The sequence below is a fragment of the Silurus aristotelis genome (genome assembly GCF_946808225.1).
Source record: "Silurus aristotelis genome assembly, chromosome: 20".
NCBI classification, from domain to species: Eukaryota; Metazoa; Chordata; class Actinopteri; order Siluriformes; family Siluridae; genus Silurus; species Silurus aristotelis.
The window spans coordinates 9,883,851-9,907,786 of record NC_139593.1 but is presented as its reverse complement, the minus strand read 5'-3'; the positions used below and the strand labels follow the sequence as shown (position 1 = coordinate 9,907,786).

Genomic DNA, 23,936 nt, shown 5'->3' with positions numbered 1-23,936 from the left:
GCAGGCACCATGAAGTCATTTGTAATTAAAATCTGATTGTAATAGGGTATGAAAAAGAGTCATTTGTAATTGTAATTTGATTTGCTATTGATTGCAATGCAATTTGCATTTTTGCCCTGAAGGATTGACTTTCAAACTTTGAGACAGTTCAGTGTTGAGCAATAAATTACATAATGTATAATTATGATGTACTGTACTTGAGTTATCTCTAGATAGAGTGTGTGTGTGTGTAGTTAATTATTTGGCACTGGTTGTATTTAAGCTTAAAGATGTTAAAGAAGTTAAATCTATTCATGCGACATGTAAAGTCAGAGGAAATATTGTGTGTTCCCCACTTTGGTGCAACATGTATATACAATACTACAGCATTACATGTATGCAGTGCATGCAGAACAGCAGGAATGTGTGTTGAATGGAAAGTGACATTTTACACTGTTTTTAGCACTAATTCAGTTCTTTGCCGTTTTTAACCCTTACAGTATGTGCAGGATGTATGAGGAAACAAGCCAGCATGATGCAACCCCACTGCAAAGATGTTTACTAACGCAAATGCAGGCAGGAACGTCAGGAACTTATATTTATTAAGACAGTGACCTTTACATTTTGACTTTTATTTAAAATCCACTGAGTTATTTACTTTGCATGCGATACATGTTTTGGGTTTTTTCCCCCCCAAAGTTTACCTCCTTCTCTATAGTTCCAGGTGCTATGATCTTCCAGCTCGTTGCTCATAGCACGTGACGAAGCCAAAAACATTAAAATGACAACCAGCATCATTACTGTCCTTGTTGCCATGGGAATGGGCATGACTGCTCAGAGGCCTGGAGAGAGAAGAAGGGAATTTCAAAAGTTTAACAGAAAACAGATTTGCACCTTCATCCTGTCGGTGCCTCGGTCCAAAAGTAGCAGAACGGTCATAGATAGTGAAAAAAGAGAGAACGAGAGGAAGAGATAAGGGAAAAAAAAGGAAGAGTGATTACAGATGCACAGAAGGAGATGAAAAGCAAGTGTAGCTGAGCTAATAAGCCAACTTCATTGACCTCCATGGCAAGCTTCACAGAGCAGCTCGTCTCTAGGGACTAACCGTCAACGTCAAGTGTGAATGAGGAAAGGACTAAATTGTGTGCTCTTAACCCATCTCTGTGATGTATATTTTGGTGACCCCTATGCTGCTAATTAACTAATTATAACTGCTGTACTGTCAACAAGGTGCATAAACAAACAGAGACAAGTTTCTTAAAAGCATTTCAGCACTATCATCGTTTAATGGTAGTGTGAGCATTACATTCAATTCTCTCTCTCATACACATGCTGTTGCAATGTACTTCGTGAAGAATTTATTTCAAAACAAGGACATTTTTAAACACCACCAGTGTCAACCAGCAACTCCTTACTTCATTTTAAGAACTCCCCATAAGAGCTAACTGGTAAAGAAATAATGTAAAAAATGATTAGTAAAAATATGGATATAATAGAATTTATAAGACCCCATGTCTTGTTTACAGAAGTGCCTGTGTACATGCATGTGAATCAAAAAATAATTTTTATTTTTGACAGCATATGGGATTGTTAATGTTGGGTTGTTCGATAAATGTGTAAGAGAAAGACAAAAAGGCAAAATACTTTGTGTATATGCAAAAAGTCGTTGTTTCCTGAGAAATTCTTTGTTCTATTTACATGAAACAACATGGATAAAACATTTTGGGGTTTTTTTTGTTTTCAAAGGCAGAACAGACAAGCATGAGAAAAGCAGAAAGGAATGATAGTCTTGTGACCGCTCTTATTCAACTGAAACTTAATTAGTTCATTTGAAGCTTCAGAGAAAAGTAGCCTTTGTTCAGAAGTCCCAGATGTTTAGAGCCTGGCTCTGAACATCAGCAAGAGCTGACTCAGAGGCAAAATCAACAATATTACACCTTTCTATTTAGGATAGGGTTAAGCCCATAGATTGCTCACTATTGATTACATCAGTGATATGTGCTGTAAAGGGTAAAGCTTTACATAAATCTGCATTCGTAGAGGAATGTAACTGGCACTTTTGAAACTTTTGAATTGAAACTAAGTGAGTCAGTGCCATGGTATTTCTCTAAATGGCTCCCGTTCCAAAACTTTTAAAGAGAAGGGCCATATGGAGACTGTATTACACCACAGTACGAGGATGCTGATTTCAAATCAGTTTCCTCCATCACTTTCAAAATAAATATTGTAATTTTGTGTTTATTAAAAGACCTAAACTGCTCCTTGATCAGCATTTTTACTCCAGGGGTGGTATTCATGAGAGTTCCATTAACATGAGCAGCTGGTAGCATAATTGCATTAATTTTGAGTCTAAAATATAAAATCTTTTACCTATACATACAATCCTTTACACACGTGCACATCTATGCAGTCATTTTAAATGAATGAGTATGTTAATGGGTAAGGACCATATTCAAACTTAAGTGCATAATGAAGTTTGAGTAAAGCATGAATAAGACATGTCCCAATTAGCAGATATATCAGCTTCAGAGATGAGCAGTATTAAGTCCAATGCCAATATCGATAAGATTGTAACCATAATATGTCATGCTTAAATTGTAGTTTTCTGTTGTAAATACACAAAAATGAATGGCATTCAATGCTAATATTTAATGCATAAATATGTCACTATCAATTCATTAATAGGATTGTCCTTGTAAAGTGAGTAAAGTATTGCATATAGTAGCTGCATCTTAACATAGTTATAGTATCTTTTAGTTTTTCTACACGCAGCAACATTGAGTTCACTGACTTGCAGGCAGTTATCTTACACAGTTGCTGTTAGTTTTGAGTCAGTATCTGTTGTAATACTACTACTACTACTACTAATACTACTACTACTACTACTACTACTACTACTACTACTACTACTACTACTATACTACTACTAATAATAATAATAATAAAATGCAAAATAATAAATTGCAGTGGATCAAATGTGTTACATTATTTGTTTAATATTGGTTTATCCATATTGCTAAATGACATTTTCTACTATTTATACAACAATAACATCATACATAGAGTATCCTTTATTTTATAACCTTTTGCTGGTATGATTTATACAACAATTTGATTTATCTATTAATTGTTTATTCATTTTATGTTACATCTAATCACATTTGACCTCACAAAGAAAAAAAGCTATTCCTTCCTCCATCTGCACTTTCTATCCCTTATTTTTGGGAGGTTTAAAGGCAAGTGTTTGTATATAAAGGCATGTTCTTTAGACACTATTAATAAACACCATCTCAGCACTTTTGCATAAGAAAAATCTGGCAACCTTGAAGGCATTACCTACATGCAGATCATTTGCATAACCTGAAAGGAGAGCCCGAAATATCAACTTGTGTACCTGCGTAACCAAACTTTTAACACAGCAGCCTCCCTGACATAAATATTAGCATGATTTTTGTACTTAGGTTTTCAGCTCTTAAATTTGTAAATGATATTGAATAGAAACAAATTTAACCTGGGAATATCAAGAGGCCTCGTGTGTGAAAGGCAGCCAAAATTTGTGATCTGCCACAGTTTGATGAATTGAATTGAAAACAGAATGAAGACACAGCAGGAGGTAAAGTTTTAAGTCAACAAAGAAGACTAGACATGTCTGTAAGTTGGAATAATTCAGAAATTAAAGATGAACAAACATCAGTGTGTAAAATGTTAATTCCAATAGTTCTGTTGTACATAGGATTCATGGGACCATACTGTCTTAAAACAAATATAAATTTATTCCTACCATTAAACCACCACTTGAAGACACTAATAAAACATTATTAGTAAAGGTTGAATTTGTTGATAATAGAACATCTGTGAGTCAAGACATAAAGCTTTAAGATTTCACAGGCAACATCATTTACAGGTGAATAGTCTGAAAATGTTGACTGTTTAGAAGATGTTGGTCCACACATATTGTTTAATCCCACATTTACAATATCTGGAGTGACACAGAAGCCAGAGTTTCTCCGCTGGACAGATATTTTCTTGACAAATGCCATATGTAAAAACGTCCGCAAATATTAAAACACTAACGTTGTTAACAACTGTTTGAGTAGCTGACCTTTCCAAGTGCTGGTGCTATATAATATGAGCTGCAATGCTACAATGAGCAAAACAGATGCCATATAGAGTCTGCTCCTGACCTAGACCTAATCCTCTTCTTTCCTAACAGAATCATCAGATGGACACATGCACAGAACTCTGATGTCAAATATTACATACCAAATATTTAATTAGCGCTTGACAGTTTAACCAGATGAACATCATGCACTTATAACATTTGAAGTTATAAAGGAGAAAGTTATGGAAACCAAACTTCCATAAACTATAGTATAAAAGCATTTAAGTAGAAGATGTTTTAAGAAATCTTTGTTGATTTAGAGAAGCATTACACTTACACTTTCAGCAGGTGATGGTATTCTTATGCTGGTTGTCTTACACCTGTTGCAAGAACTTTTATGTACTAAAAGATGTTTTTGTTTTACTCTCTCCTACTTTCCTTTTTCATTTTTTATAATCCTTTTCTATCTATTGGTAGTTCCTCCCCTTCCCGCTCTTCTGAGTATCAGTGTTTATAGGTAGACCTATCCAAGTTGTGTCCCACTTGTTTTTATTTGGGACAGAGAGAGAATTCACACTTTTTAAACTATGTGCAACTCTCCCTCTCTCTCTCTCTCTCTCTCTCTCTCTCTCTCTCTCTCTCTCTCTCTCTCTCTCTCTCTCTCTCGCTCTTCTGTAATCCAGCTGGGAACCTTTTACCACTGTTTCTTTTGGCCCCTCCTAACCAAGCTCCCTCTTTCTCCACAAACACCCCTTGCCCCCAAATACCCCACCTCCTCCAAACAATACACACTCAAAATCCAGCAAATGACAGGTTGGTAAAGCACAGAACAAATCTGTTTTTCTTATATGATTTAAAGTTTATAAAAGCCTGTAAAAATGTCTGTGTTGTTTAAAAAAAGACTTTCTGTTCCTAATAGAAGTATTGTATAGATTATTATATCTAATAAGTCAGTATATTACAACTGCCCTATAAAAGTCTCATATAATCAAATGTAATTTCTGATGCGTTTCAGAAAATTTCAGAGTTGGACCAGTAGTGTTAAATGGTGTGTATTGGATCCATATGTAACCCATTTTACGAACTCGAGAGGTAGATGAAAAGAGAGAGATTATGAAACTGGAAATATTTTTTAAGTGTCTGACTTCCAGATGTTATTTCTCTTTCGGTTCCCCTCTCCTTAACTCTCTCTCTTTCACTCTCTCTCCTTTTATCTCTGATCTGTTTTCACTGGATTTATGAGATCAGTCTTGGCTTCTGTGCTACTTTCCATCTATTCAGTGCTAGGCTGCAGTACGCATGCGTACCTGTTTCTCATTAAGCACGACTCATTCATCACCCCAAATGGATTCCTTCTTATGCTCCAGCGTGCTCAGGCGATAGGAAGTTAGCCAGATAACTAACGTCCATATGTATGTGTAATAGCTTGTTATAACAAGCTCAATATGATTTTAGAATAGCATGACTTCTTAAAATAGCTGCTCTCCTCATAATAGAAATCATTACTATCCTTTCAAAGAACAGCCATTTCCTCAGTTCTTACCTTATTATGACTTCAGCCTGAGCCAATAAATTCTTACTAAAAGAAAGGAAATACAAGCCGACAATTCTACAAAGCAGAAATTATATAAAATAAATCATATCTTTATTAACTAGGGACAGCAGCCTTCTGACCTTAAAGGAATAATCCACCTCTAACATGAAATTTCAAATGTTTCTCTCTACTAAATAAAGCATATTTCCCATTAAATTATAGTGGACATAAAAGAGCACTCGCCATAAACCTATACACGAATGATAGATTTACCTGAGCTGTTTTTATGTAGTTTTACCCGTAATATTTTTTGGACACGTTTGTAGCCAAGCATATATTATTAACACAACACTGTTCAAGGCTTTATTTTAAAGGATTAATTTTCCAGTGTAAATTACAATATAATTTGAATTATATTGTAATTGACACTGGAAAAGTGTAAAAGTGTATATTATTATGTAAGTATGGTAGGTAAATGGTGCATTATGTTATAATTTTAAAAAAGTCTAATATGTCTAATATTTTTAAAAACCCATAGTAGACTTTTCTATTATAACATAATGCACCATTTACCTACCATATTTACATATTTATTCAACAGTTACCGCACATACTGGCTACCCATAGCCTTATGTGTTTTTGTTTGTTTGTTTATCATTCAAACAATGCATATTCAATTTTGTTGATTTGTGCATCAAGTACCTGAACTGTGCAGTAACAATAATAGTTGTATCTATCTGTCTGATTTTCTGCTACTGTATATTGTTTGAGAAAAAGGGACTTTGCATCTCACTTGACAAGCTGCATTCTATTCTTTTTTTTTTATAAAAAAAGAAAGAATAATTAAAGAATGTCTGCATATAGTTGTTATAATATACGTAATAGCAGGAACTAATTTGTGCTGCAGAGGTTCCAAAAGTTTTAGGTGTAAAATTCATTTGCACCAATAGCGAATTGCAATATAAAAACATCAGAATTGTATTTATTGATTTCGATCTTTATCTTGATTTTAATCTTGATCTTGAGAAAAATAATCCTAAATATTTCTATAATAACATTTACTAATACATCAAGATAATCAAATCACTTACAATTAAATAGTAGGTATTGTACCAACATGTTAATGTATTTATTTATTTGCTTGTTGGTTTGTTTGTTTGTTTATTTTTCCCCCATTTCTGGCTTAAATCACGAATTCTTTGGACTATTGTACGAGTAAACACATTTCTGAGGTAACTTACTGGTGGCACCTAGTGGTTGAATTAGAACAGCGTATTACATTACTTTGCCTTACTATTTTGGACCCTATTTGCAAAATGTAACCATTTTAAGAATATCTGTTGGGAGGCTATAAATCATTAGCAGGAACCAAAGTGTTTTCAAGAATCTGAATATTTATATTTACCTCCACAGTTTCAGAACAAAGGAAGCATGATTATATGATGACAAGGGAAAAAAAGGAACTTCATAAAGACTCTATGAGAGATTTAGAGAGTAAAGTTTCCTAGGCTGAAATAGAAAGTCTGTGTGCTGTTTACAATTAATATCTTAGTGTGTATTGTGTGTTGTGATTAAGGTAAAGAGATGTTAGCAATGAGAAGAGAAGTGGGAAATTCTGGACTGAGTCAGTCTAAACTAAGCCCCAGAATTGTAAGCGTTACGACATAACTTCCTTTTAATGGTCACGTCCTTCTGATGTTACTTTGATAATAGACTGTTTTACCCAAACTGTTGACTGTCTGACAAGCAACTTGTGATTAGGTGTTTGAAATATTTCTTGCACGTTATAAAAAAACTGGGACTAAAAGAAAGCGTTGTGACTTGAACAGGAAAATGCATACAGCACAATTTGGACCTCTCTGGATTTTTCTCTTGTGTTGCAGTCATAAAAGTGTGGGTATGTATATTGCTTTTTCCTTATAGTGATGTGTGTGTTTTGCTGGGAAAAATGAGTAAAGTAAAAATAAATTTGTAAATTTTTTCAATAGTGGTATAATACTAACTTAGATAAATGTTGCAGAAGCTGATTGGAGGTCTTTAGCATTTACATAAAATATCAAGGAATTCTGGTGTAGTATTAGTTTTTTGCTGACAAATATATTGTACTAGGGAATTATGATAATGGTATTTTTGCCCTAATCAGAAACCCTAAATTAACATTGACTTAAAACATTCATGTTTATGAAGTTCATGTTTTCAAAACTTTTCACATAAATAGGCAAAACAGCATTGAATTTGTTTCTTATTGTTTTGACATAAAATGCATTTCATGAAAGTAATCTTCCAAATGCTTGCAAAAAATATTTAAGTTGTTTTCTATCACCAGAAAAAAAAAAAGGACCTCCCCAGCCAAATCGGCAAATTTTTTATATTTTGTTTAAAACGGATTACATTCACGTTCAAATCCAAATGTGTTTGGATGTCCAGTTAAATGAGGTTAATTAAGTTACAAATACTATATGGACCTAAATCAAAACTCTAAAAAGTGCTACAGTGAACATTCAGACAGACACCAGCAGTACACTGTGTGCAAAAATATAATACCATAAATCCTTAATCGGCTTATGTAGTTTCATTCTATAGCAAACTCAAGCCTGGAAGAAAACATGCAGACATTAGCATGGGACAACACTGCATTTCACCATTCTTATGCCAGCACACACTCATATTTAGTCAGCTCAGAGAGTTTCCTCTTTGTATGAAAGTCTACAAAAAAACCCCTGCAGATGTCATAATGTCGGGTTTCAGTCAAACAGACTGAAATTATGAAAATCTGGATTTTTATCTGCATTTAAAAACATGAATTTCACAAAAAATTATGTTTACGTGCTTTTATTTACTGTCTAACATACACTTAATGTATTCTGTTTTAGGACAATATAAACAACAGCTCACCAATTATACATTGTTTATATACACAGAATATATTTGTTACAGGCTTTATTGACTGCAACAGAAAATTTTGTAATGTTCAGAATGTAATAAAAAAGAGAATCAAAACCTCATGAAACTGATTTAAACAGAAATTACTTCAACAAAAGTCTAAGACCAGACAATGGTTAGACACACCAAAAGGCTCAAGTCATCAAATTGCACAACTGACTTTTACCTCAAGTGATAAGACTGGATTTTATAAAAGATAACATCAGAATTTCACAACTGACTGCACCCCAGGCCTCCTCAGTACATACATACGTACATACATACACAAACGTGCACTCTAAAATCTGGTGGAACAGCTTCCCAGAAGAGTGGAGGTTATTATAACAACAAATAGGAACTAGATGTGGAATGGGATGTTAAAAAAAAAAAAAATAAATCTTATAGGCAGGTGTCCAAAAACTTTTGTCCATTTAATGTATCTTGCCTAACCCTTACAAATAGAAAAGTTGGAATGCTTATAATCAATAATAAGCTATGCTTTTTTTGCTTGTTACAGTCTGATTGCATTATATATATATATATTACACTTATTGTAATAACACCAGTTATTAGTTAGTATATTCTAGTATATTCTGACTGACCAAAGTATTCTTGTTAGAAGAGAAAGTAGTGTTTGGTGAAATGCTAAGCTTGAAAAAGTGCTTAAAAACTTTTTTCAAACCCTGTAACATCACAAATGGTTCAGCTAATCAGTCTAATTATGACCATTTACTGAGATTCAGAAATTAAACAAAAATTATGGTGAAAAAATTATTATTTTGCATTGATCTAGAGTGAGCTATATATTTATGTGAGCATTTTAGTGAGCTAAAATGACTTATATTTGAATATATATATATATATATATATATATATATATATATATATATATATATATATATATATATATATATATATATATATATATATATATATATATATTCAAATATAAGTCATTTTGTGGGAAAACAAAAAAGACTGCTGTTAACCCAGTGGACCACTGAACTTCCAAACACCCCATCAGTGGATCTCTTTGTGTTCTCTCTCTTTCAGCCAAAATTTCTGTCAAGAACCGAACCAACGTGGCACTGGCAGGAAAACCAGTCATCCTTCAGCTTGAAGTCACCATCCCAGTTAACAGCAGCAAGAGCACAATTAAGTGTTACCATGACAGGCATCAAGTATGGGAACACGTCACTAATCAAAATAATTCTCCTAATCCAATAAAAACAAGTTTGTCAGCAAATATTAGCATGGCTAACAGGTCATGCTCTGGAGAATACTACTTTGAGTACATGGATGAGAAGCACTATTGGGTTGTCCTTGTACGAGGTGAGTAAGCAGAAGTGGTTGTGCACCTCAGACAACACCTGGCCTCATTTCCATAATAATAATGGTATCAGATTTTGTTTTAGTTATAAAGCACTTTGGTTAAATTGTTACAAGTTACTATGAAGAGGTTGTTGTTCTATTATATTATTATGATACATACTATTATATTATTATACATGGAGGCTGGGTTAAACTGCTCAATAAATTAGTTATGCATTTGAAAAGAAAATGTATGTTTAAGCACCTTTTTATTTCCAAATCAGTTTTCCATGAGGTTTCAACAAACACATAGATGAATGTAAGGGCTAATAATATTCTGCTTGGTAGACAAAAGCCCTATAAAGAACAGAAAGTGAATCAGCTGACTAATTGCCATGGCCTGTTGAGCAACATGGAAATTTTCTGAAGTTGAACCATTTCCAAGGGCCAATCTCATCACATCCTGATAACTGCACGCCTTCCTTGACATGTCACTGATCTCTTTCTGTCTGTCTTTTTTTACTCCTTTTCTCAGATGTGGGTTATCTGCAAGAAACAGGGAGCTCTTTCACACCTTTGCTGGTTGTGTTCATTGTCCTGCTGCTTTCCAGCATCACTGGATCAATTTTTATTTTAAAGTGGTACAAGGTGATATTGAGAGTCAGAAACTACTGATTTATTCCTCTTTAAAGCCAAACTAAATGTTATTTTATTTTTACTTTTTGTAATCATTTTAATGAAATAATCAAATCCTCAGTGATGGCAATTGCCCTGTTATTAAAACACCACTAATTTTTAAAACGTTTTAGGACATGCTGTATAAGAAAATAATCAACAACAGGATAGTGTGATGTAGCTCAATGCTAAGTTGAATTACTTTTACCATTACTTTTAATGCAGCATGTCACAGAGAAACCACAAAAACACAACTTCCCCTGTCTTACATGTTTCCTGTAGCAGTAAAATGTAGTAGACAGTGACAATGAGTAACAAGAGCCCACTCACCTTCTCATTACCGCATTAACCTACGAATTAGTCATGCTAAGCAAACAATATTACATAGGATTGTATAATGTTTATGCTGTATTTCAGTTTCCTAAAGAATTGTCATCCTTATAAAATAGTTAATTGCAATATCTCTTTTAGGCTCATTCACCATCTGAAGGTAAAGAAGACCATGAAAAGGTTAAAAAAGGAAAAAGGAATACAGTTAGAACAGAAGAAGGAGCCACGTCTGATTCAGTGTACACGGTGAGCCTCTTTTACCTGGGATTTTCATACTCATCTTTTTTTTTCTCAAATGCTTGGGACAATTCTGGCCAACGGAAAAGTCACTCTATTTGCAAGATATTAGATTTAATCAAAAACTATGTCTTATTAATCAAATTAGCATGTCATAGTAATATCACCATTCAAAACACACCAAATGAATATATAAAGCCACAGTTTTCAGTTGCCTTTATTGTGCTTCGAGAAACAGGAATTCACATTTACCAAACCACTGAGTCACCATCTTGTTTTTTTTTTATTTTATTTTGCTGAGCCGACTTTTCTTTTCAAAATACCTTAAAGCACATATAAGAATTGCTCAATGTCTCAATTCGAAAATATTTTCTCTATTTTTTTTTTTTTTTTTTTAAGGGATGTTCATGGGATAATAAACAGTGAACATTTTTGTATTTAGAATCAGCAAAACATTTCAGAGAGATGTATAACCTATGATTTTCAAATAATTAATCATACATGTAAAATTTGAGGTGTAGCATTCTCATTATTTCATCAACATTTTTTACCACATTTTTCTTCCAGGAACTTGACAAAAGAACTGTTTCCGTTTATGATGTGCTGAAAGTTGATGAAGTCAGGAAAGCGAGCACAAAAAGCGAATCCTCAAAGAAAAAGGTACAATCAAAAGCCAGAATGTCTTAGCATACCCTTTATGGAGTCTGAATTCAGATGGATGAAATGGATTTTGCAGCAGCTATCTAAAAAATAATACATAAATATAAATAGTTGTATATGATTAATCTCTTGCAGTGGAAATGTTTCATAGGAACAACATGACTTATTTGGTAGCTCAATTGTTAAGATGTTGTATCTTTTATCAGAAGTTGCCCCTGCTGGGTCTTTAAACGCTCAGTTGTGTAAAAAGGATAATTGTAAGCATCTCTGAATAGGGGTAGTGTATGTGCCAAAATTAAAAATTAATCATTCATGTGGCATCGTTTTAAGAAATGTGGCCATCAATAAACAAAAGGCTGAACCAAAAATGTTAAAAAGGAATATTTTATTGTATATGAAAAAATTGTTGAGGTGTAAAAAGGTGTTTAAAAAAAAAGAAAGAAAGTAATGTTGAAAATTTTATTTTAATTAAATTACATTTAATTGATTTAATTGAGAGGAAATGTGGAAAGGGTTTAATTAATGCAAAAAACAACCCTTAACTGGTTAAATGATGCACTGATGAGTTCATGTGCTTTGAATAGTGGTGTTATGGAACAACCTTTTTCTATAATAAGATCTATAATCTGCAAAGAACAAACAAACAAACGAGAAACTTTCCTGATTTATCCGAAATTAAGTTATTTTGTTGTTAATAGTTTGTTGTTCTGGTTGTTCTAAACAATTTGCTTTGTTTCTTTTTCAGGCCAAGTCTGCACCAGTAGATGAGGGGATATTTGAATCAGTTTATGAAAACTTTAAAAAAAAAATATTTGATTAAATATGTAAATATTGTATATACGGAATAGACATCTTTGAAAGATTAAAAAACTTTGTAAGCTTGATAGACATTAGGTTGATGTGTATACTTTTCAGTTTTTTGCATGAACAAACAAATTTGTATATAGAATGTATTTCTGTATGCATAAAAAACATGTAAAGGCCATAGATATAATGGTCTGTCACTATTTTCTGTGAGTGAGTGAATGAATGAATGAATGAATGAATTGTAGATATTTTGGGTCTGAACTTAAGGTCATTTTAATATGGATAATACATTTAACTGAAGTAAAAGTTCAACAAAACATGATATTTACACAATTTGTAACTTCCAGGTTAGTACAGTGCACTACACACCCAGTATTAGGATATAAAGACGTAGGTTTGCCAGGCTTATGAGCATGTGTGTGACAAATTTGGGGAAGGAAAGGAGTTAACCCAATAACAGGCTTTCCCAGGCTTATTTACCGTTTTAAGTAAGGTTCTATAAATGAAAGGGTGGTTTACTTCTGCTAATGGAGTGTAAATCAAAACTCTAATAGAGATCTCATTGATTCCTAAATCATGCATCATTTAGGCTGTGAGACAGAAATCGTGTAAAAACATTTAAATAAGTATAAATTCTTCAAATACGTTTAGAGCTGTTAGGCATTTGGTGGATGTTTTGCTGAAGTACATACTCACACCCTGATCACACTGTACAGTGTCTTTAACTTATGTAACTTATCTGTTGAGTTAAACATTCTCCTGAGGTACCAGTGCATCCCCAAACCTTACCTCTGGATGGAGCTTTTTTTGGAGACCACTCTGTGCAGCTGAGGATGGTTCCACATGAACAGCCTTAAGATCCACAACGTTACTGAGCAACTCAAGAACTATGGGGATGGATTTGGACTGTAATTAATATAAACAGTCTGCTACAATGGCTTAGCATTGCAGCTTTTATGAAATTTTTTTTGCATTTAAGGACCCATCACTAAACAGCACTCCTTACCAATAATGGAACTGTAATAAATGGACATTCAGTGCCACCCAGATGAGGATGGGTTGCCTGTTGAGTCTGGTTCTTCTCAAGGTTTCTTCCTCATACCTATCTCAGGGATTTTTTTTACCTTACCACTCTCATTTCTGGATTTGCAGATGTAGAGTGTGGTGTAAATGTCCATGATGGAGGGAAGAGAGACCCTGATGATACTTTCAGCTGCCCTCACTAGCCGCTGTAAGATCATGCAATTCAGATGGTGTAATTCCCAAGCCAGGTAGTGATGCAGTTGGTCATGGTCCCTCTGTAAAATGTTTTGAGGATGTGTGGTGGGATCTGGGCCTTCCCTAAGATGTAGACATGCTGATGGGCTTTCTTTGCTATACAGCTGGTGTTGTGGGTCCAGGTTCTCTCTGCCTGATAAGCACCAAAGAATTTGGTATTCTTGGTACTCTCTAAAGAGGAGCAAACGATGTTCAGCAGGGAGTGATTACAATGTGTTAACAACTAGCTCTTTTGTCTTTATCCACTTTCAGAGACAGGTTGTTGGCTTTGCACCGGACTGTTATCCTCTACCCTTCATCCCTGTATGCTGAAGCGAGTTAAAGCCAGGTTTATCAGGGTACAGCTGCATCTCTCCATAGACCTCCATTGCCTTTATAAGTAAAAGTTGCCTCTAGTAATATGGCGGCTTTGCTGACGTAAGAATATAGAGAGTTCGTTCCGTTTCCTGTTCACTGAGCGAGGCACGGATTGTAACCAATCACAATGCAGCAGCGTGATTTGGTAGCCAATAGGAACACATGACGTTAGGAATTATTACCCTGTACCAACAATGGCGGCGGAGGGAGATTTCCTGACGCGTTATCGGATAGTGTCAAACAAGCTGAAGAAGTAAGGCTCTGTGTTTGTCTAATATGCGCTGTTTAACACTTTCATTTGTAATAATGCATATTTACTGATATTTAATAAAACCAGTTATAAATGATCGTTTTAAATGATCATTTGAGATCATTACAAATAATTAGCGCTGTCTATTTTTTCGCGTCGTCGTTTGTCACGCGATATTTATTTGTTTTTATTTCTTCTCAAAGACGTTTTCTGAGGAAACCAAACGTCGCAGAAGCCAGTGAGCAGTTTGGTAAGATACACGGGCTAACCAGCTTCATGTGTTCTTTAAAAACATTTCATGGGTATGCTAGTGAAGGTAGGGGTGCTGACTGAGCAAAACAATAATAATAAAAAAAAAAATGTTTTTATGTTCAGGTCAGTTGGCAAAAGAGCTGAAACAGCAGGACTGTCTGCAGTATGCAGCCTTCTGTAATTTGGCCATGGCACGGTGAGTATTCTCACACATCTGGAGAGATTGACACAGTAGGACACACAGTTGGACAGAATGACAGGACACACAGTTGGACAGGATGACAGGACACACAGCTGGATATACTAAAAGAGGACACACAGTTGGACAGGATGACAGGACACACAGCTGGATATACTAAAAGAGGACACACAGTTGGACAGGATGACAGGACACACAGCTGGACATACTGACAGAGGACACACAGTTGGACAGGGTGACAGTGGTCCTCAAACCCTGGGCCACAGACTGGCACTGGTCCATGGGTAATTGGTACCGGGCCACACGGAAAGAATACATAACTTACATTTATTTCTGTTTTATTTATTATCTGAATCTGATCAATGTCTTATTTTGAAAAATGACTGAATTCTCTCCGCCACATCTGTCTATGACTCACACAGACTGACACAGGACACAGTTGGGCAAACTGTTGCAAGACACACAACTGGAAGGACCGATACAGGGCAGATGGACACGGCACACAGCTGGACAAGCCAAGACATGGCACACACAGCTGGATAGATTGACACAGAGCACTCAGCTAGACAGAGCAACACAGACTCGCAGCAGGACAAACTAACACAGGACATATAGGAGGGCAGGCCGCCACTGGGAACACAGTCAGGCAGGCCGAAACAAGATACACAGCTGGACTGACTGACACAGGACAATTCAATCAGTGTTTCTGAAACTTTAGTAAATCAAGCAAAATGTTATTTAGTTTATTCTGGTTTATGAAACTGTTTAACATAATGCTACTAAAAGATTGGAAACTGAGGCAAGAGCAAGACTTATATTAAGCGTTATTAGTTTTATTGTACATTTTCTAAATAATAGTGTTAAAAAGACAGATGTGTAGATTTCATTTTCTTCCTTCTAGGTGTGAGCAGACTCTCTTCAATGCCCCAGGGGAGGCTCTGGCTCTGACCGATGCCGCCCGTCTCTTTCTAGCCTCTGAGCAGGAGATCCGAGCTCTGCAAGCACCAGGATTTGATGAGCATCTTCAGGCTGCACTCAACTGCTACAGTTTTGCCATTAAAGTAACCTGCACAATCTGTTTCTTTTGTTTAATATACAAATAGAGCCTTAAACAGATATGCTGGAGTTTCTAAGCTACTATACCAGGAAGAAAGAGAAGTTTCCGTTTCTGAGGGCAATTCTGTAATGTTTTTGCAGGTGTATATTGAGATGAATCAGCCGGTCATGGCTGCCAGTCTCTCCTTGGAGCTTGGGAAAGCACTAAAGGCAAGAATTATAAGTTGGAAAAATTGTGTAAGTTGGTTTTGCTCTAGACTGTATGTGCAGGTCCATAATTTGTGTATGGTGTGTGTGCAGGAAATGAATAAGCCAGGAGAGGCTATTGTCCACTTTCAGAGAGCTGCAGAGCTTCAGTCACAGATGCCTATCGAGGCTCTATTGTCTTTTGGAGAAATGGCTTCATGCAAAATACTGAGCCGTGAGTACCACAATACCTCAACAAACCTTAGACAACAAAATTAATAACACAGGATTGCAAGCACTCATTAATTATTATTAATGTTTTTTAGATTTGCCTTTTATTTTAATTCGAAGCTGATAATCGTGTGATGTTTAATTGACAGGTGATTATGACGGCGCACTGGCTGTCTTTTCAGAAATGCAGGCTATGTGCCAGGAGAGAGGGCTACAGCTTCCTGGCACAAATACCCCTGTTGGTAAGCCCATCTCTTTCAGCATAACTACTTCAGTCATGTTAGATGGACATTGTTTTATAAGCTCTATACTTCAATTCTAGGTCATGTAGGCCATAATAATGTAGCAGAACAGAAATGGATATATATATATATATATATGGATAATAATATAAATATATGGGAATAATAATAATAATAATATGTATGCTATATTGGTGAGTCTGTGCTCAAAATCGAATCATTGCTGGTCTTTGTTTCAACTGCATATGTTCTGGTCTAGAAATTTGTGATTGAGCAAAGATGTGAAAATGTCTCAGGAAAGACAAATTGGGACAGAAACAACACGGAAGCCTGCAGGAATTCGATTTTTGAGACACAGATAACAAGCGTTCATGTGTATTTCGTGCTGCATTGCAACAATTCATGTTCTTATTTGTCTTCTCAGGTGCGTTTATGGATATAGTTGCAAAGTGTGAAATTTCCAGAGTTCTTCTGCTCATGTTGCTTGAGGTAGGCCCAAGCTCTTAAGATTAAGATCAATAAACATAATGTTTCTTTATACTATTAGATGGATTCATTAACATTGGTAATTTTAGCTAGTATTAGATCCTAATTTGCATTTTTTTGCTATCATATAACCATTTCAGTGCTTTATGGCTCAGAAGTAAAAAGTATTGTGAATTTTGTAAATAAGTATTGTGATATTATTTGTTATAATCCATGATGAGTTAAATGATTATTCCCTGTCGGTATGTATCTATATACAGTATGTAAACAGTGTATATAAATCTGTTTCAGCCCCCTCCACAGAAACTGCTGCCTGAGCATGCACAGACACTAGAGAGGTACGCCTGGGAGTCTTTTGACTCACACAGTCAAGGTAAGACTGAAGTTCAGCTTTAAAATTTCTATTTGGATTAATTTATTTTATTGATTTTTTTATTTTTATTTTTTTACACATTTACTGAGGTGTTTGGGGGCCGAACCATGTTTTTGCATTTTTAGTGAACTTCCTTGCAGAAGACGTCTTCCTCTTGCTGCAGTCTGTGGTGGTAAGTTATTTGCATGTGCAATCTCAGCTCGGGTTTTAAAACCTAATAGACCAAGTATCTTAATTGTATGTTCTATTGCCTGGTTCCTGACAAATAGGCATGAGAATTTGCATCTGTGGATAATTCGGTATATGTGATAAGTGGACATGATGCTTTTATTTGTTCAGCTGTTTTATCAAGCTGCCACCTCGTGGTCATTGGGTAGTAACTACAACCAGTAACATACTACACCTTAATAATCATGATTCTTTTTTTTTTTAAACACAGCACAAAGAAATGTGCATGTGTTATCACACCACATATGTTGGTGGTATAAAGCCATTTGTTTTTTTTTGTTTTTTTTAGATGGCATGTCAGGAAAAAGACATTGAATCTCTCAAGTCTCTTCAAACAGAACTGTGGTGAGTAGGTTGACGATTATTAGTTTTTCTTCGACTATTGGGGTAAAAAGTGGGAACATGTATACTAAATGACTCTCTCTCTGCAGGCCTCATCTGTCTGCTGAACAGAATCACCTCTTACATCTCCTTGTGCAGGAAAGAATCAGCCCTTCTGGTCAAGGGGTTTAGTTCAGACTTCCACACAGCCATGTGAAGTTCCTTATTGTCCACTTCCACTGCCTGGTGCATCATGAAGGGAGTCTTACAGAATGATAGTAATAAGGCTGTGGTACAGCTATACCTGAATATTCATATTACATTTGACGACTCCTATTATATTTGATGAGAATATTTTATTTCATAACATTGACTAATGTGATGTACACACACAACATGCCCATCGCAGGACATTTCTATTTTGTTCTATTTTGTTAAATTCTGGATCATCGCACTTTAATAATTTTAAATTTTTTTATATTTAATGTTACATAAAAACCTCTTGTTTATTTCGATGTAAATAAAATACAGAATGAATCATGTTTGAGTGTTGTGCAAGTTGTTTTAAATGGATTTATTTACATATTCTACATCAAACTTTTTCAACATGACACTCATCCATGCCTTGTCTAATCACCTCCTGGTAAACTGCATTTCTTGAAACCTCTTCCGAGCATCAGTGGTAAGCATTATTGTAATTCCTCCATAGACTTGACTAGCATTATCATTTCCAACTTAAATCAAATAAACCGTACAACATTCCTCCTTACAGTAACCAAGATTTAGTGCGTAATAACACAACGACATGAACATTTAATGAGCTTTCATAACATCGGTTCTCATAAAAACATGTCAGAGCCACATCAGTTCTTTCTTTTGTATGGTTTGATGAATGCAGATACTTGACTGCAATTTCCAGTTAAGATACAAAATATTACAGCACCAGACTATAAATAAATATAGACGAATTAGATTTATATTGGTCGAGATCCCAGATTTGTGCAGTGATACTTTGGCAAAAAGAACACCAAAAATTAATGCAGAGACAAAACAATTACAAATAATCAGTGTATCTGAGCAAACATTCTTCTAAATATTCCATTAGCATTCTTTCAAAATTATATTTTTACAGTGTCTGTCTATATATTCTTACTTTATATTATATATTTACACACCTGTGACTTTATATATAAAACACATACTACTATACACCTTTTTTTCATAAATCTTCTAATAAATACCTGAATCACTCTCCTGATCAAAAGAACCTCAGTTAATCCAGTATAGTACATGGGCGTAGGTTTTTGAGTGCGTTGACCTCTATTTTTTACACTATATTATTTAACCTTTTAAAAATTCAATCAGAAGATCTTAATTGCTTCATTTTTAACTAATTTTTTCTTTTCTGCCAATTCAGCTTTTCTGTTAAAAAAATATTTTTAATCGGAAACTAAACAAAAAGAAAATCTTGTTCCAAATGGATAATTAATAGCAAGTGAAAAGCACAAGAATCTATCAGCATGATTACTTTTGCTAACTAGCCTGTACTACTTTTAACTTTTGCACTCTAATTTTAATCCACCCTCTTGCGCAGGATTACGTAGACGGCGCCGTTGATTAGCGTGAGCAGGCAGCCAAACCAAGCCATAATATACGACCAGCCATACCAGCCATCCTTCTCTCCTCCATGGAAGTGATCGGTGTAGATTGCCAGGGCTACCATAATACAGATAGCTAAAAAAGAAAGAACAGTTTTTTATATATATATATATATATATATATATATATATATATATATATATATATATATATATATATATATATACATTTTTTATGTTTTTTTTCTTATATATATATATATATATATATATATATATATATATATATATATATATATATATATATATATAAATTGACCCAAAAAGGCAAACTGACAAAAAGTGCTAGAAATTGAGGCATGCTCATTAAGATGGACCCAATGGACCACATAATTGAAACTTACATTTATGGAATTTGCCAGGCCCCTTTTCTGTCATTTTATACAACTGAGCAATTAAGGGTTAAGGGCTCACTCAAGGACCCAGCAGTAGCAGCTTGGTGGTGCTGGGATTTGAACTTGTGACCTTTCGATCAGAAGTCAAACAGTTTAACGACTGAGCTACAATTTAACTGTGTAGAAGTTAGGTTTGAGCCTTTAGCCCTTTTGGCAGTGGTTGTATAAATGCAAACTATGGTGACTTACAATAACTACAAATTTGCTAAACATTGGTATAAAACAAGTAATATCACCTTTTTAAACAAGTATTCATGAAGCACATTTGAGAGTAATTACACTGTAAATTGTCATTGGTGTTAAGGGAAGCTTAAATGCTATAAGCGTGGAACTTTTCTCCTATTTCTTTCTGCAGGTTCCTATTCCTCTTTTAGTGTGGATAGGAAGCACCACAAAGGGGATGTTTATTTAAACGCTTAAAATCTATGCCTAAATCTGGGTTAGCAAGAAAACACACAGACTTATCCGAAAGCCACTCCATCGATGTGTCACTATCATACAATTCACCCTAATCTTTTCCTAAACACAGTTATTTTTCTTTTAAACCTGAAACCTGCCATATCTGTGAATACTCACATGACATGAGCTGCAGAACTCCAGAGATTGTGAACCTCTTTCCTTTCCCCAGTGTGAAGAGTTGGAATAGGAATACACACAGGGAGATGACTGCAAAGAGGCAGGCCAGCACTGCAAAAGCCTGTACTGCTTGCAAGTAATCTAGAAAATTCAATAAAAAAAATAATGGTGCTTTCTTCAGCCTAAAATTGATTAGTCAAGAGTTCCTGCAAAAGGTCCTTGTTTTTGTTAGTTTGATATGATACTCCTGGCCCTGCAGAATTCTGCAAATTTCTAAATGACAAAAAAATATATACTTCCATGTTTAAAATAGCTTCTTGCTTGGTTCACCTTTGCGGTAAGATGTTGGAATGTCCATGTATACCCAGACATCATCATTTCTCTCCATCACCCATCTCCCCCACAGGTCTGTGTACATTGTTCTTGTGAACCACCAAGCCTAGAAAAGGAGACATGACCAGATAATATCCCATCATAACTACTAAAATTTTTTTTTAGATCAAAGTAAAGTTAGGATAAAAAAAAGTTGTAATTCTTCTCCATCTGAACTTTCTATGTAAAACATACACAACAGAGAGTTTCCCTATTATAAAAGAAGTCTTGATACAAAGATCTTGGGCATTTTTCTTTTTTGCCTGTTTGTATATATATATATATATATATATATATATATATATATATATATATATATATATATATATATATATATATATATGTTTAAAAAAAGATGTGTACATTTATCATTGTGTTGCCTTCCAAGATGAAAAATTACCAACAGCTCTTTTATGTAATGTACTTTTATGTAATGTACATTATATAGAAATGACCATAGAGAATGTACAATCTAAAATTATATAAATACACACTTACATCATCAATGGTGGCCCAAAAAAGTAAAAAAATAGTTGTGAGATGAAGGGTGCAAAGTCCAATCAAAGCTTTCAACATGCTCTTAAAGGACGAAGCGGAGTTTTCACCTGCAATAAATAAAACATGTTAATAATAATAATAATAATAATAATAATAATAATAATAATAATAATAATGTATAAAACAAATAGACATTTCTATATAGTTATCATTAAACCTGTCTCCTCTTCAGCACCTGGTGGGTCATTCCATTTTTTCCAATGATTATAACTTTTTTCACAATCCGTGTTTTTTTTTTTTTTTTTTTACCACATACATACATACATACATACATACACACACATATACATATATATATATATATATATATATATATATATATATATATATATATATATATATATATATATATATATATATATATGGTATTTCATCTGTTTCCAGTGGCTGCTCTTTTCAAACCAATGACACATCAAAACATGGCACCATTGTTTTTCATCGGCTTTTGAGCAATCAGAAAAAGCACAGTAGAAGCATCCAACCAGAAACACGTTATAAACGCTAATAACGTGTCCAGCCAAATGCATGACACGCACATCGTTAGTGCAACGTCACGGTATATGACTTCCACTGCATGCAGATCTTTTTTATACACGGATTACTGAAGTCATTCCATCATCAGCCTAGGCAATAATATTTCTGCTCGGTCATCTCTGCTATCCCGAGTTTGCACGCCTTTGAAATTATATCAAGCGTTAAAACACACATAATGACGTCATAATTGCTTCCTAACGCACCAGTGGGCAACAGATCAAAGCAAACGTGATCAAAAGCGTTACCTGAGTGAGATTTACGCACTGAATGTATTTCTTGTTTTTTAGTTTTTTTATTTGTTAGGGATCCGACATCTCAGACTCGCATCTCTCCACATCAACCGCTGTGTTCGTCCTTCTCCTCCCTCCCGTCCCGTTTACTGCATTGTAAACCCCACCCATTCTGTCCCGAACCGCATCCTTCTCTACTACACAGTGTGCACTAAACTTCTGCCCTGCAGGTGATGATAAACATGAAATAAATATTTACAGATTCCCTTGAATGGGAAAAGTGCGCATCCTGAACACATTTAGATGAGGCTGTGTGTGTTACAGCATATAATTAACACCAAGACTAATAACACTAGGATTATTCTAACATAGGTTGGCCATCAAGGTGATTTAGTCCATACTACTTAGTACTGAAGTACGCAGCAGTCACGTCATGTCCAAGCTATAGTATGACTTACATCCTGATTTTTTTTTAAAATAAGCTTCTCATAGTTCTAAAGGTTGTAAAAAAAAAAAAAAAAAAAAAAAAAAAAATCAGAAATACAAACGCCTTTATTACCTTTTGTATGATCCAAGATGCAGTGTCATTTCTGAATGATTTATCCTTCTGTGTTTTTAGCCATCCATCTATCCATCCATCCATCCATCCAGGTTGCTTTATGCTTAGGAAGTGAAGCTGAGAGACATAGATTACATACTGCTGCTTTAATTATATATACAGACTGCCTGTTTCATTAATGGAATAACTAATCAGCGGATGTTTGGTTGTCAATTCTCACACACTGCTACCAATCACACATTTTTAAAACGACTCTTTTAAGTGAATCGATTGCTCAAATCGACTCGCTAGCACTGAAGTATTAAACCGTGACCAGAACCAATGAAATAACCCACAAACTGTGCACATTTTAAAGCTATAGACTAGCAGTGATAAAAGTCTATAAAATCCCGCCCACACAATATTTTAGCCCTAAATCAAATGAATCAAATATCAATGAATTGAGTTAGTGAAGTGAGCCGTTTTGCATATGATTCGCACATGAAGTAGGTGTCATTACGAGTTCTGGCCACAAGGGCCTGCTTGTGGTCCATGCTCACGGATTTATTAGTTATTTTATATATTGTGTGTTCAAATGGATCTTTCTGTATGACGAGAGCTGCAATGTTTATAATAATGTGCTTTACTATCATTTAATTCATAGTTTTTTACTATTCACAGTTAAATGCAAAGCTCTTCTGGGAAAATAAGGACACGCTTCATTTCTCTCATTAGTGATCACTGAATAGCTGCCTAAATAGAGGCCTCATTGTTCTTTGAAAATAAAACGTCATTAGTTATGCAGATTACTGTGGGACCTGTAATCTGTATTATGTTTATTTATTTAGTTTTAAATATTATTAAGTTCAAAATGAGAGGCACAGTAGAAATTTTAATATTGAAATTTCCCATTTTACACTTTCATAGTTCATACTTTTTATATATATATATATATATATATATATATATATATATATATATATATATATATATATATATATATATATATATATATATATATATATATATATATATGTGTGTGTGTGTGTGTGTGTGTGT

General features: G+C 34.5%; 4 protein-coding genes and 1 long non-coding RNA gene across 6 annotated transcripts in view; 2 read left to right on the top strand and 3 right to left on the bottom strand.

Moving 5' to 3' along the window:
• LOC310715642 (uncharacterized protein) overlaps positions 1 to 4,754 on the bottom strand; it is a 9,305-nt gene extending 4,551 nt beyond the window's left edge. The window contains exons 1-2 of the mRNA XM_083522160.1: positions 4,419 to 4,754; positions 684 to 821 (exon numbers count right to left, since the gene is read on the bottom strand). Of these exons, the coding sequence (XP_083378286.1) occupies positions 684 to 807 (124 nt within the window). The 5' untranslated portion in view covers positions 808 to 821; positions 4,419 to 4,754. The remainder of the gene's footprint in view (positions 1 to 683; positions 822 to 4,418) is intronic.
• A 2,372-nt stretch (positions 4,755 to 7,126) lies between these two features.
• nfam1 (NFAT activating protein with ITAM motif 1) lies at positions 7,127 to 12,767 on the top strand. The gene is made up of 6 exons (XM_083523032.1): positions 7,127 to 7,512; positions 9,591 to 9,869; positions 10,384 to 10,496; positions 10,995 to 11,099; positions 11,658 to 11,750; positions 12,496 to 12,767. The coding sequence occupies exons 1-6, from the start codon at positions 7,449 to 7,451 to the stop codon at positions 12,568 to 12,570; spliced, it is 729 nt and encodes a 242-aa protein (XP_083379158.1). The 5' UTR covers positions 7,127 to 7,448; the 3' UTR covers positions 12,571 to 12,767.
• An 831-nt stretch (positions 12,768 to 13,598) lies between these two features.
• f8a (coagulation factor VIII associated) lies at positions 13,599 to 18,558 on the top strand. The gene is made up of 12 exons (XM_083523031.1): positions 13,599 to 14,445; positions 14,646 to 14,692; positions 14,818 to 14,890; positions 15,795 to 15,954; positions 16,091 to 16,159; positions 16,250 to 16,370; positions 16,516 to 16,608; positions 17,033 to 17,097; positions 17,386 to 17,467; positions 17,593 to 17,639; positions 17,985 to 18,040; positions 18,127 to 18,558. Exons 1-12 carry the CDS (start codon positions 14,387 to 14,389, stop codon positions 18,206 to 18,208), a joined length of 954 nt encoding a protein of 317 aa, XP_083379157.1. The 5' UTR covers positions 13,599 to 14,386; the 3' UTR covers positions 18,209 to 18,558.
• Positions 14,805 to 15,129, bottom strand: LOC310716144. The gene is made up of 2 exons (XR_014530511.1): positions 15,066 to 15,129; positions 14,805 to 14,988 (listed from the first exon to the last, which is right to left on the bottom strand). It is a non-coding gene; the product is annotated as an uncharacterized lncRNA (long non-coding RNA).
• emp1 (epithelial membrane protein 1) lies at positions 18,559 to 23,104 on the bottom strand. 2 transcript variants are annotated; one of them, XM_083523037.1, is made up of 5 exons: positions 22,899 to 23,104; positions 21,516 to 21,622; positions 20,976 to 21,084; positions 20,646 to 20,786; positions 18,559 to 19,750 (listed from the first exon to the last, which is right to left on the bottom strand). In XM_083523037.1, the coding sequence occupies exons 2-5, from the start codon at positions 21,591 to 21,593 to the stop codon at positions 19,590 to 19,592; spliced, it is 489 nt and encodes a 162-aa protein (XP_083379163.1). In that variant the 5' UTR covers positions 21,594 to 21,622; positions 22,899 to 23,104; the 3' UTR covers positions 18,559 to 19,589. The 2 variants fall into 2 exon arrangements, with proteins under 2 accessions (XP_083379163.1, XP_083379162.1); XM_083523036.1 differs by lacking the exon at positions 22,899 to 23,104 and adding an exon at positions 22,355 to 22,474.
• Positions 23,105 to 23,936: the final 832 nt, after the last annotated feature.